The 14,283-nt window shown below is 32.7% G+C and overlaps 1 protein-coding gene across 2 annotated transcripts in view; it reads right to left on the bottom strand.

Annotated features, from left to right (window-relative positions):
- Positions 1-14,283, bottom strand: part of CYSTM1 (cysteine rich transmembrane module containing 1) — a 99,213-nt gene that overhangs the window by 30,306 nt on the left and 54,624 nt on the right. For both annotated transcript variants that reach the window (XM_031953388.1, XM_023505015.2), the window contains exon 2: positions 9,265-9,506. In XM_031953388.1, the coding sequence (XP_031809248.1) occupies positions 9,265-9,487 (223 nt within the window). In that variant the 5' untranslated portion in view covers positions 9,488-9,506. The remainder of the gene's footprint in view (positions 1-9,264; positions 9,507-14,283) is intronic.

Genomic DNA, 14,283 nt, shown 5'->3' with positions numbered 1-14,283 from the left:
ATGTACTTTTAGTTCAAATGACACTGCCTCCTTATTGTTCCCTGTACAAGATTATGTGCATTTTCTCTAGCTGTCCTCCGTGGCTTAGAATGCCTTTTCTCATTTCCACTACCTAACTTCCCTGGCTTCCTTAAAGTCTCAGCTAAAATTTCCCCTTCTATGGGAAGCTTTTCCTAATTTTCCTTAATGGTAATGCCTTTGCTCTGAAATGATCTCCAATTTACCAAGAGTGTATATATGTGTGTATAGATAATATGTAGAGTTACACACACTCATTCATACACATATAGCTTTTTCAAACATAGTAGTTTGTATGTTATTTCCTTCATTAAGCCAAGCTCTTTGAAAATAGCTACTTGTTTGCCTTTCTTTGTAAATACTCTAGGATCTTTGTATTAAAAATATTCCAAGATCAGATGGATTCATGACTAGTGAATTCTATTAGACATTCAAAGAACAATGAATTATCATATAAGTTATTTACAATAACTGGCAAAGCATCCCTTCCAATCTTTCTATGAAAATATGGTCTTGATAGTTAAATCAGGGAAAGATAAACCAGAGAAAAAGAAAACTACAAATATCCCTAATGAAATAGTTATAAAAATCTTAAATAAAATATTTAGCAAATAGGCTACAATAATATATTACAAAGATTAAAGTTTGTGCTCAGTTTATATTTACAACAGGAATCCAGGACAGGTTCAACAAAAGAAAGATATAAATGTTAATAATATAAATAATAAACACTACATGATCATATCAATAGATGTTAAAAAGGCTTTGGGGCAAAAATCCAACACCTTTTTCTTCAAAACATTAAAAAGCATACAAATAAACAGACCTTTCCCTAATATAGTAAAAATATCTACCTAAAATCAAGATTACACATTAATGTTCAATGGAGAAAAATGAAGAGGTCTTTCTAATAAGATCAGGTATAAAACAAGGATTTCTATCATCAATATTATTTGTTGTTTGTCTTTCATTTTCAAACAGGATCATGACATTAAGGAGGTGATGTCATGACTTGCAAGCAAATTGTATATAAGTGAGGCAAAGCTGGGCAAAGCCAACAGCTTCACTCTCTTATCCAGAGTCACTTGGGTCCAGTGGGAAAATGAGGATGACTGGCAATGGCCCTGAACACAGTGGCCTTTTAAATTAAGTCTAGAAATGCTAGCTATAGCAATAAGACAAGAAGGAAAGTAAAAGAATAAACATAGGCAAAAAGGAAAAAAACAGTTTTTTATAGATGAAATGACTACTATAGAAAACTGTAAAGAACCAACCAAACATTATTAATAAACTCAGCAAGTTTTAAGATATAAAATAACACAAATAATCAGTATTTAAAACTATCAGGAAGAGAAAAAAAATTCCAATCAAAATGACATCAAAAACTTTTATTATTCATTATACCAAGATTTTTTGAAGAACTATGTAAATTCAACCATAAAACACTGCAAAAATTAAGATGGACTAATTTAATTGGAGGAATATTTATATTCATGTGTTGGCCAAGCTTATATGATAAAAATGACAACACTACTCAAATTAATTTGCTTATTGAAACAACCCTAAGATATCACCTCATACCTATCAATTGGCTAATCAGAAAAGAAAAATTTTGGAGAAGATGTGAAAAAATTGAAACATCAATGTACTGTCGGTGGAATTGTGAATTGATCCAAATATTCTGGGGAGTAATTTGGAACTATGCCCAAAGGGCACCCATACCCTCTGCTCTAGCAATACCATTATAAAGAAAGGGAAAGAACCCACATATACAAAAAATATTTATAGCAGCTCTTTTTATGGTGGCAGAGAATTAGAAATTGAGGGAATCCATACAATCAATTGGGGAATGGCTGAATAAGTTGTAATATATGAATGTAATGGAATACTATTATGCTATAAGAAATGATGAGCAGGCAGATTTCAGACAAATCTGCAAAGACTTACATGAACTGATGCTGAATGAAGCAAGCAGAACCAGGAGAATATCACATATAGTAACTGTAACACTGTGTGATGATCTTCTCACCAATGCAATGATCTAACACAATTCTAATGGAATTGTAATAGAAAATTCTGACCACATCCTAAAAAAGAACTATAGGGTCTTAAGGCAGATTAAAACACATTATTTTCACTTTTTTTTCTCCTTGAGGTTTTCCCTTTTTATTTATTCTTTTGCAACATGATTAATGAGGAAATAATGTTTGGCATGATTGAATATGTATAACCTATATAAATAACATTGCTTGCTGTTTTGGAGATGGAGGGGAATGGAGGGAGAGAGAAAAATTTCAAGGTCACAATCTTACAAAGATGAATGTTGAAAATTACCTTTACCTATAATTGGAAAAAGATAAAATACTACTAAGCAAAAAATAAAGATTTGCAAGATGCCTTTAAAAAAGTAATTTGCTTAATCAGTTTCCAAACTACAAAAATATTATTTTTATAGACCTAGGGGGGGAAAAAACACTGAAATTTTTGTAGATGAACAAAGGGTCAAGAATTAATAATGAAAAAAGGTGGAAAGAAGGTCTATCAGTGCTAGACCTCACAATATGTTACATCTTTAAAACTATTTAATTTTGGTTTAAAAATTGAGAAGGTTGATCAGTAAGTTTTAGATAGATAATATACAAAAACAAATAAGAATAGTATCAAAGTTTTTAGAAACCCAAAGACCCTACTAAGTAGAGTAAAAAATCATTAACTGACAAAAAATTGCTAGGAAAACTGTAAAGCACTTTGGCAGAAATTAGGTAAAGGCCAATATCTCACACATTTAATGTAAAAGGTGCCTTCATAAGCAAATTACAGGAGTGAAGAAGAAATGTGACAATGTGTGACATTTGTGATAATGGATTGGGGAAAATCAACAAAAAAAGTGATGAGGATCACAAAACATAAAATGTACAATTCTGATTATATGAAAATAAATGTTTGCAATTGGAAAGGAACCAGCTAACTAGAAAATATATGAAAAAAGTCATATATCCAAGATATACAAGGAACATTCAACAGTTTTAAGACTAAGAGCCATTCCTAATAACTAGTCAAAGAATATGAATAATTTTCTAAGGAAAAAAAAAATCTAAGCTACTGAAAACCATTCTGTTGTAGTTTAGTCATTTTTTTTTTCAGTCGTGTCCGACTCTTCATGATTCCTTTGGGGTTTTCTTTGCAAAGACACTACAGTGTTTGCCATTATTTCTCCAGTTCATTTTAAAGACGTGAAAACTAAGACAAACAAAGCTGAGTGTTTTGTCCAAGCTCACATAGCTAGTAATTGTCTAAGGCCGGATATCCCTGACTCTAGGCCCTGCACTCTATCCACTGTGCCACCTAGCTCCATCAAAAACTGTATAAAGACATAAGGCAGTGAAGAGAATTAATTTAAGGATCACAGATCACCCAGAAAAAAAAAAAAAAAAAAAAAAAATATATATATATATATATATATATATATATATATATATATATATATATATATATATATCAAAAAATACACACATATATTCTAGGAAATAAGAATACTGCTAGGAATTTTTTGAATACAAAAAAACAAAGAAATATTTATTGATTTAATCTTCACAATGGAAGCAAAGGAGAGAAATCTCAAAACACAAAACACATAGTGATTAAATTTCACAATTTCAAGATCAAAGAAAAAATTTTTCAATAAGATAGGAGAAAAAGTTTTTTTTACCATGAAGATACGTCAATCTGAATAACTTGGGAAAAACTGCAGAATAGAACAGGATAGCCAAAAAGTAGAAAATATTCATCTCATTGCAACCCTAATAAGCATATCCTTCAAAACTTAGCCTAATTATCAGTGATAAGATGGGCCTTGGGGGAAAAAAAAAGCATCAGAGGCATTCCTTAAACAATAATTAAAAAAAAAAATAAAAACCTGAGTTGACTTGCAAACATTCCAAAAAATAGAAATACAAGAGACATTAATGGATATAATCATTAAGATTAAGCAATTAAATCAATTGCATTAAAAAAAAAATCTCCAAATTGCTAATAATTAAAGAATACAAATTACACTAACACAGAGGTTCTATTTCATACTATCAGATTGGCAGAAAGGAAAATTACAAATATAGGTGGAACTGGAGACAAACAGGCACCTTTGTGCACTGTTGTTTGAATTGTGAACTGGTCTAGCAATTTGAAAAAACAATTTGGAATTTGACTCTAAAGCAGGGGTGTTAAATAGTCAGAAGAAAATGTAATTGGGAAATAGTTAATGAAAGAATTAAAAATAAAATAAAATAAAACAGATAATATGTTTTTCTAAGCCAATATGTGACCCCCTAGAATCCTTATGTATAATTTGATGCCATGCTTCCCCTTCCCCCTCCCACCACTTTAATTTGAGTAACTTTGGAAAAACTGCAGAATAGAACAGGATATCTCCAAAGTAAAAGATGTAAATCATGATGCAATCCCCAAAAGCATGGTATTCTAAAGAACTACTTCAGAGAGTTGATAGGTTTAAAACAAAGTAAAATATATGTTTGTAGGCATGGTTAATGTGGGAACTTCCTTTCTGAGGTATGAATATTTATTATAGGGGGTTCCGTTCATTTGTTCATACAGTCATTCATTATTGTTCTATTGGCATGGAGGCAGTGGGAGGGTAAGATAAATGTGAAATTTTTTAAAAAAGCAACAACAAAATTTCATTGTATCCATGTTAAATTCTGTGACTTTAATATAGTAAGTGTACTTAAATATTTGTTGCAGACAATTGTCCACTGATTAAATAATGGCACAACAGCTATATAAATGAATATTATTGCAAAAATGTTAATCTAGTGAATTTTTTTTAAAAACTCAGAAACAGAAACACTGGTATGCCCTGATAGAAAACAAAAAAGCAGAAACAAGAAATCAACATATATAAAAACGAGAACAGGGAGAGAGTTAAAAGATCGAACTTAGGAATTCAAAGCTGTAAGGAAGTGTCGGGGAAGAAGTACCTTCTACTGATGCAAGTCCAGCACCTTCTCCTATCTTAGAGAGAAAGCAGAGGTATCTTAACAAGCATTTGTGTTTCATAATACTTCTTAGTGCGGCTCGAATCAGACTAAAATGTAACTGGGAAATATTTAACAAAATAAATATAAATAAAATGAAACATTCATTCATTCAGTCCTATCCAATTCTTCCATGACCTTGTGGACCACACTATCCATGCAGTTTTCCTGGCAAAGATGCTGGAGCGGTTTGCCATTTCCTTTTCTGCTGGATTATGGCAAACAGGGTTAAATGACCTGTCCAGAGTCAAACAGCTACTCAGTCTGAGCCTGAATTTGAGCTCAGGCCTTATGGCTTCCAGCCCACTGCTTTATCTACTGACCCAGACAATGAAACCTAGATAATGTCAATTTATGTTTTTTAAAGACACTCTGTAGCATACAAGGATCTTTATTTATAGTTTAGTTGCCCTATTTCTATTTGAGTTTTTCACTACTAGTCTAGCGTACTAAGAGATTTATAAGTCACATAGCCAATGTGTCAAAGATAACAATTAAAGCCTGACCTTTCTGGATTAGAAAACAGATTTCTGCCTAAGATGCCTCATACTAGAATGACCAGAACATTATAAAGAAAAACCAGATGAAAAAATAGCCAACGAAAGGGAAATATTTAGAGATATATGGGAAGATTTGTATAAAATAATGCAGAGTGGAAAAAGCAGACTCAGTGGCTATTTAGGAATATACTCATCTCTCCCCTCTTCATGTTCTCTCATCTCCATCCCTTCATTTAGTTTCAAGCTCATTGTGTCCTCAAACAATTCATTCAACAAATTCCCCAACAAAGTGTTAAGTGTCTGAGGTCAGAAGTGTCAGCACCAGTCCTGAAGTCAAGAGGACCTGAGTTCAAATCTGACCTCAGACACTTAACACTTCTTGGCTATGTGACCCTGGGCAAGTCTTAACCCAATGTTAAGAGGGGTGGGAGGGAGTGGAGAACAGAAATTAGTAAAATTAAGCTACCTAGAAAAGTGCTACATATCTTTCTAGATCTCAATTTCCTCATATGTAAAATGAGAATCAGACATTATGACTTCTAATTTCCATTCCAGAATTAAATCTTGCATTATTTTTGGACATCTCTAATTTGAGTACTTTTTAAAATCTGACAAATTTCTCCTTTTAAAAATCTGTCCCCACCTAGTCTCTGGCAAACTCAGGAGACCAGCAGACCTAGCAAGATTTTCTGCTCTCTTCCTAAATTAGCATTTTGTTAAATTGTAACATCATAATACTCCAACCCTGATTAAAATACTCCTGTGCAAACAATCTCCCCATAATGGGGCAAGGATTCCAAACTTAGTAGAAAATAAGTTTTCTACTTATCCACTCCAAGGAGGTGAAAGTTTAGGAAGCCCCATCCTATTAAAGATCAGCAAGCCCTAAATCAAAACTGGCATACTTGCCTTCCAAGGAAGCAATTTCAATCACTATCCTAATACTACCTTTTACCAAAAACAAAAGCTTGAAAAAAAATATATATATTTTTAAAAAAACCAAAATCCTGGCAAGATTTTACATTCCATTTTCTTTTTAAGGTCAGACCAATCTTATTTAAGAAATATAGAAAAAAAAGACTTCATTATATTATTTCCAGAAAGCATGAAAAGAAAAAAAATTTTTCTTTCAAACAGTGGTATATGAATGTTAAGGAATATTATTGTGCACTAAAAAATGAAAAACAGAGTAACAATAATGGAAAGAAACAGTAAAAGGAAGTAATAGTATCTGCAAGGACTTAACAAATCCACCATCATCTTGGCAAGAGGCAGAGGCACCATTGATACAGAATGTGACATACACTGTTAGAAGTAATCACTACAACTGCTGCTTTTGCTAAACTGTTTTTTTGTTGTTGTTGTTTTGTTACCAGAGAAGGGTTCAATACGAGGGTAAATAGCAAGCATATCTAGAAAAAACTGATGTAAAAACAAAAGGCACCCATAAAATTTTTATCAAATAAACATGAACATCTTAGAAGTTTTTGGCCAGAATGCAAATAATGTGGCCAATAGTAGAAAAGCCAAACCTATATTCACCTTCTAAAAACAACTGCTGAAGAAATAAGAGAACACTCCCTCCTTTTCTTTTTTCAGCAGAGGTAGGAGACACTATGTCAAACAAGGTTTCTTCTCTATTTGTTTTTCTTTGTCAATTGTGTTCAATCACCAGATTGAGGATGGGTGTGAAAAATACATAAAAACAAAGGTATAAATAAAACATTTTCAAAAAATGAGGCAAGCTTCTCCTCAGTAGTTCAGCAATCCAACACAATCCCCATAAAACTTTGGATGGAAAATGTCATTTAAATACAGAGAGAGAACTATGGAGACAATGTAAATCAACACATGCTATATTCCCTTCCCCCCATCCCCCTTTTTCTTCTTCCTTGTTTTTCCCTTTTGTTATGATTTTTTTCCCTTCAAACATTATTCTTAAGGAAATATGTTTAAAAAAAAAAAAAAAGAATGTACATATAGAACCAAAAATAATTTGGTTCTGCATGTAACTGGGAAAAATAAAAAATTTAAAAATCAAAATATAATCTACTAAAAAAAAACTTCCTCAAAATGAAGCAAACTACAAAAACCACTAACTTTCAAAATTAATGGCTAAAAGAAAGTGCTAGATATTTTGAATACAGAATATGTACAAATTTGCAAAGCATCCAGTAAAAGAACTCAGCCAACCTTATATGTAAATTAAAGCATTACTAGATAAAAATTAGCATAACCATCATGAGCATCAGGAACAAATGATCTGATGAACATGTTGAGAAAGCACCATGTGCTATTGGATTAAGAGTTTGTCTAAATCTCTTAAGTACCCAAATGCTAGGATAGCTTTGTGTTAAACAGAAGACTTGTCAGTTTATGAGACTTAATTTAGAAATTCTTCCTCCAGTGCCAAAGACCTGAATTCTGTGTTTGTTACTCCTCAGGCAGCACTTGGTGACACATTTCCTGCACTATTCTATGTACTCGTAATATAAACTGTTACAAGAGAAAGCCAAGAAAAAAAAGAACCTAGTACTTGTCAAGATTTTTCTTCAAAATATATTTAATGTCTATATTTTACTTTATTTAGGAAATTCCTCATTTAAAAAATTAATAAGTTGTCTTTCCTAACCGTAGTATTTTCCTATGATTATAGACCTGAATCTAAGTAGGGAAAGGAATTTTGGTATGTGACACCTACCTTGAATGAATCCCTAAATCCTGAAATGTCAGGGTTTAAAGTAAAGTTACTTTAAACTTCCAGAATACAAATAAACCTTCAGTTCTATTTCTAAGGTCAGTGAGGGGTTAAAATATGGGTAAAGTGTCTTAGCACGACACAATGACTGACACATGGACACTTGAAAAATATTTATTGATTTGACTTCTATCAGGGACAGACTTTATTTCTAAGTCAATATGAATCTAATCATTATGAGAAACCAAGAAGGGTTTCTGCAAAGAGAACCTGGACAATATAAGATTTAAAAACCCAGCAAGTTCTTATTGAGTCTGAGACAGATAAGTTAAAGGTACTTTCCAGCTCAAAAATTTTTATCAAATACTTGGCATAGAAAAAAGACAAGTGTTAAAGAATCAGATTCTTTATTATCGTTTCAATTTTTTTTTTAAGGCCGGATGAACCATATAGCAGCAAATGCATGGAAAATTAAGGACCCAAAATGTGGGGGCCCTCAGCCCTAATTGGCTTATTGAAAATGCAGGTAAATATCTTAAGTATAGCTTAGAAAATCAAAAAATCTAATTTAAAATGTCTGCTAGCTGCTTTTGAAAAGAAAAGGCTGATATGAAATGAGTTGGAACTTACAGATAAATTGGCTCCAACAATCTAATCCTGAAAAACAAAACTTTGTACTACTGCAACAATAAATAACAGAAGCCTGAGACCTTCAAGTGACTCTCAGAAAACATGTCAAACAAGATTTCTGTCCCAAAGGAAAATATACCACAAAAAAACAGAAGACTCAGAATATCAATACGGTATCTACCATCTTGCTAGAGATGAAAAATTCTCCACAAGGCAGGAAAAATAATCACTAAAGCTTAAAAATGAATCCTGTTATAAAGGCCAGATGACCTGCCTTTTTTGGCGTGGGGTGGGGGGGGTGAGGCAACAAGAAAACCATACAAATATTTCTCACTATGACATAGTTTGCATATAATGTTTACAGTACCTGTTGTTTTGGGAGCTTCTGGAGGTGGTCCACCCTGCCAGCCATACTGTGGATAGCCTTGGTATGGATACCCTGTATTAGGGGGTGGATAAGGCCCTGGAGGCCCAGCAGGATAAGGCCCAGCAGGAGGATATGCTTGAGAGCTACCTGGTTGCTGCATATATGGTGGATATGGGGCAGTTGGGCCTGGATCCGAGTAGGGTGGAGGATTTCCATAATTCATGATGGAATGAAAACCTTGCCTAAAAGACAAACAAAAAACACAATTAATTTTGTTTCACTTTAAATCATTGAAAAAACCTCCAAACAAATTAGAAATTGCTAATAATTTAATAAACATTAAATACCTACACCAGGTGCCAGGCAGGCACTATGTTAAGGACAATGAATCATAAGAAGTAATCTTATTTTTTTTTAAAAATCCTCTGATAATTCTGTGTATGTGACGAGACAACTAAGATAACAATTATAGTATGACTAAACAGAATTAACCACAGGACAAGAATATCTAATTTATATCTAACTTGTTAATACTGCAAGTAAGTCTCAAGAAACTAAACTATATCACCATAATCCTGAAATGTTCAGAGTCAATCAGGTTAAATGAGAATATTGGACAAAGCCAGTTATTCCAGCCACAGGGAGTAAGAATCAAGAAAGGTGACTGACCCATCTTCACTTTGGTGATTCTGCTGTCTTCTGTAGGCCCATAATCATTGCATTATTTTAACCACTTTTTGTCACAAAATTATTTATATTTGCTGCAAAGCACTTCCTTGGAAAAAGATGCCTACCCGGAATCTCTAGGTATGACTCTAGGGTTCTTATCTTATTTACAACTTGCTCTTCATTTTTTTTTTTTTTTTTTTTTTTTTTTAGCTCTCATTAGCACAGGCCTTATTTCCCTACCCACTCTAAACCCCAAGTGATCTTTCTCATTTTCTGAATCCATACCACTTACAGTATGGACAACTAATTGGCACTTAGTTCACATATCTTTGTAAAATTCCCCTATTGCTGTCTTTATTGTTATTCATTTGTATTTCTATGTAAATGTACAAGGTGTATGCAGTTTTTGGTAGGCTCTGAGCATTTATTCCCCAAATGTCTAGCAGAATACCAAGGACAGACACATGAAACATTTGAATATATGCTATGAATAAAGTTGGGAACAGAAAGAATAACCAGAAAACACCTTGATCTGGTTAATCTTCATATCCAAATGAAAATAAAGCTCAAACTACTGAATATTCTCAATGACTCTTACACATTTATTAAGGATAGAACTAAAATGTTTTGAAGTTTTTTTTTTCTCTTTTGATAGAGCTGTTCTTTTATTTCAGAATTCTTTTACCAGGGATATGAGTGACAAAAAGACTGATTAGCTTACTTGGGAAACAAGTTTTAGAGTCCATACTTTTCTCCTGCTTCTGTCACCAAGGAGTTTTAGTGGAAAAGATATTTTCCTTTTCCATGCTACCAGCTATAAAGTATGTGTGTTGGGGAATAGCAAAATCGGGAGAAAACTCTGTTAACCAAAACCTTCAAAAGAACTCAAGAATGCATCAGAGGTTAGATCTCAATGTTCTAGCTAAACTTTTCTTTCTCTAACTTCTAAGTGAAACAACTGAAGTTCAGGTAAGTTAAGTAACTGATGACCTGCACAAAGTCACCTGTTTAGAAAGTGCAATTAGGTAAGACCAAGAATGTAGATCTGATTTTCTGTGACAAGTAGCATAATCTAGAAGCATGTACACTGGATCATTCAAATTCTAACTCTATATCTTGCTAACTGTATGATCTTGGGCAAGTCACTTAATTGCATTGGAAGGGACCTAGCATTGAACAAGATTTTCCTCACAAAATGCCCAAAAAGCAATCCTGTCTCTTCAATGAGGAAACAAAGCACTCAATGCCAGCCACCTCAATCAATCAATCAACAAACTGTGATCAAGCATCCCCTACTACTCTGCTAAGTGCTGGGGACACATAATAAAAGTGAAGCAGTGCCTGTCCTCAAGGAGTTTACCTTCTAAGTAAGGCGCTTTCCTCAGGGAAGTGACATAACTTGTTCAATTTATTTTTCTGAGAGTTTTTGAGATAAATTGTTGGTTTCTTTTTCTGTTAATCTGGATATTTTATGAGTTTACAAATACTCATCCATGTCATTTAAATTATTAGCTTTATTTGACATATATTTGGGCAAAATGGTTTACAGTAACTTTATTACCTCTTTGTTTATGAATTCTTTTTCATTTTGGCAATTTGATTTTTTTAAAATCAAATTAGCTGTCTATTTTGTTTTTGCTAATGTGATCTTGATTTTCAATTCAATTTTGTTTCCCTTTTCCTTAATTTCCAGAATGTCTACTTTTGAATTTACTTCAGGGAGGGGAAGGAGGGAAAAGATTTAAAATTTGTCTGGGTTTTAAAAATCACTCACCAAATTCATTGATCTTTTCTCTCTTACTGCTGAAAAGCATTTAAAGGCATAAATTTTCCCTTGGCACCATCCCAAAAGTTTTCACATGTTCTCTCATCATTTTTGCTAATGAATTTGCATATTATTTCTAGAATTTGTTTTCATCCATATATTCTTTATAGCATTGGTCTCCATTTAAGTTTGAAGTCTTTCTTTATATGGCCTTTACTTATTCAAATTGTTATTGTGGTATAGTATAAAAGATGAGTTTATTATTTATGCTTTTCAGCATAAATGAAGTTTATGTGGTTTTTGTGCCCTAATAATTGTTCTAATGATGTCATGCACAGTTAATGTATATATAGTTGCATGTCTAATTCCTTCCTTTCCTCTTTCATTTTATTTATATAGCTATTTAAAAATATATAATTTCCCCTAAAAACTGTTTTGGCTGCATCCCATAGATTTTGGTATGTTGTCTCATTATTGTCTTTTTCTTGGAAGAAATTATGGATTGTTTCTATGATTAGTGTGTGTGTGTGTGTGTATGTATGGGTGTGTGTATATATATACACATATATATATATATATATATATATATAAGTTCCTATTCACTAATGCTAGAGACCTATCATAACTTAACTGTTCTAAAATTTTATCCAATGACAAACTTCTTTCTTGTTTTATTTTTGTCTTAGATTTTCTATATCTGAGAGGAGCATATTAAAGCCCCCAACTACTACAATTTTTCTATTCCTTTCTGCTATTTGATGCACAAATTATTGAAATAATAATTCATTATCTATGATGCCTTTAAGCATAATGTATTTTCCTTTTTCTCTTAACTATGCCTATGTTTATCGATGCTTTGTCTAAGATGGATTGCCACCTCTACTTTTTTGAATTCACCTGAAATAATAAATTCTGCTCCAATCCTCCATTTTAAATATGTGGGAATCTTATTTAAAGGGTGTTTCTTGTAAGCAACATTTGTTTGAATCTGCTATTCTCTTCTGCTTTATAAAGTCCGAGTTCATTGTATTCATACTCTTGATCATACCTTTGTTTTCCCCTCTGTCTCCAACAATTTCTTTCACTTTTAAAAAAAATTTGCATAAATTTCATTTTTCCCCTTTACACATCAAGAAAAATTTTACCATTCATTTTTTTATAAGATTTTGAGTTCCAAATTTTTCTTCCTTCCCCTGTTTCAAAGATGATAGGCAATTTCATTGTTTTTTTATATGTGTCCTATAAAATATATTTTTGCATTAGTTACAGTTGTGAAAGAAGAAACAGATCAAAAGGGAGGAAAAAAACATATTTTTAATTAATTAAATGAAAGATTAAATGAAAAAAAATATGCTTCAATCTACATTGATTCACTTCTTCATCCGCCAACCATTTCTTTAAAAAGACAGTGATATTCTTTTTGTTGTTTGCTTGCCTTTTGTTTTCTTTCTCATTCTTTTCCTTTTTGATCTAATTTTTCTGAATTACTTGCTGTCTGGGGAAGGAGTATGAGGAAGGGAAGGAAAAAAATTTGGAACGCAAGGTTTTGCAAGGGTGAATGTGGTAAATTACCAATGCACACATTTAAAAAATAAAAAGCTTTAATAATAAAAGGGAAAAAATTTTTTAAAAAGAAAAAAAATTTTTTTTATAAAAAAGGTGGTAGTAAGGACAAGGAATAGGATTAATACTAGTCCTCCATAACTGATATGGTCTGTCCTGGCTCTGCCCTCTTTTTACCTGATTCAGATGCTGACACTGGTTCTTCCACTTTTTCTCCTTTTTGAAAACACTTTCTGATCCAATCTCTAATAGTAAATTTGTTTTGCTTATAAATCATTCCCTTTTCAGACTATTTTACCCCTCCCCCCTTAATTCTTCCTCTCCTGTCCCTGGTCTATTTCATGTATTTCTACACCAACTTATGTGTGTTTGCGCTTTCTGGAAATTATGTTCTAATGAGGGAAACAGCTTGAGTATATATATATATATATATATTAAACAGGAAACAAATTCAAGGTAGTTTGATTCCCAACCTGGTCTCCACTACTTATTACCTATGTCCTCAGGTAAGTTATTTACTTCTCCAGATCTGTTTGTTCATTTGTAAAATGAGGCTTGAATCTCTAAATCCTAAACTCCCTAAAACATTCTAATCAAATTCTAACCACCAGGGAAGAGAATGTGGCTTACTTTTCAAGCATCCCCTCTTTCATTCAAATGTTAATTTTTGACCAAATCTCATCATCTCTACCTCCACCACATTTTATGCTTCTGATCCTGAGTCTCACCACATTCATAGTTATCACTTTAGTTTAGAAGACTACTGAAGCCTTGACTATTATAGCAGGCTGTTAATTGGTTTCCCTCCCTCAAGTCTCTGCTCCCAAATACTCTCTCTTCTTCCAGGTTCCCTCCAGTCCAAGCTTCTTTACTCCGAAAACTCACTCTTCCCCTAGGCAGCATTTTTCTACTCAAAACTTCTATTTTAAGGGAAATATCCAAGCCAGCCATGGCTTTTTTCTTCTCTATTACTCTCCATTCTTCAAACTTTTTCAGCTTTACTTCCATATAGGACCCTATTT

This window comes from Sarcophilus harrisii, chromosome 2, assembly GCF_902635505.1.
Source record: "Sarcophilus harrisii chromosome 2, mSarHar1.11, whole genome shotgun sequence".
In the NCBI taxonomy this organism is placed as follows: Eukaryota; Metazoa; Chordata; class Mammalia; order Dasyuromorphia; family Dasyuridae; genus Sarcophilus; species Sarcophilus harrisii.
Note: the sequence above shows the minus strand (reverse complement) of the source record. Positions and strands in the feature narration are given on the sequence as shown.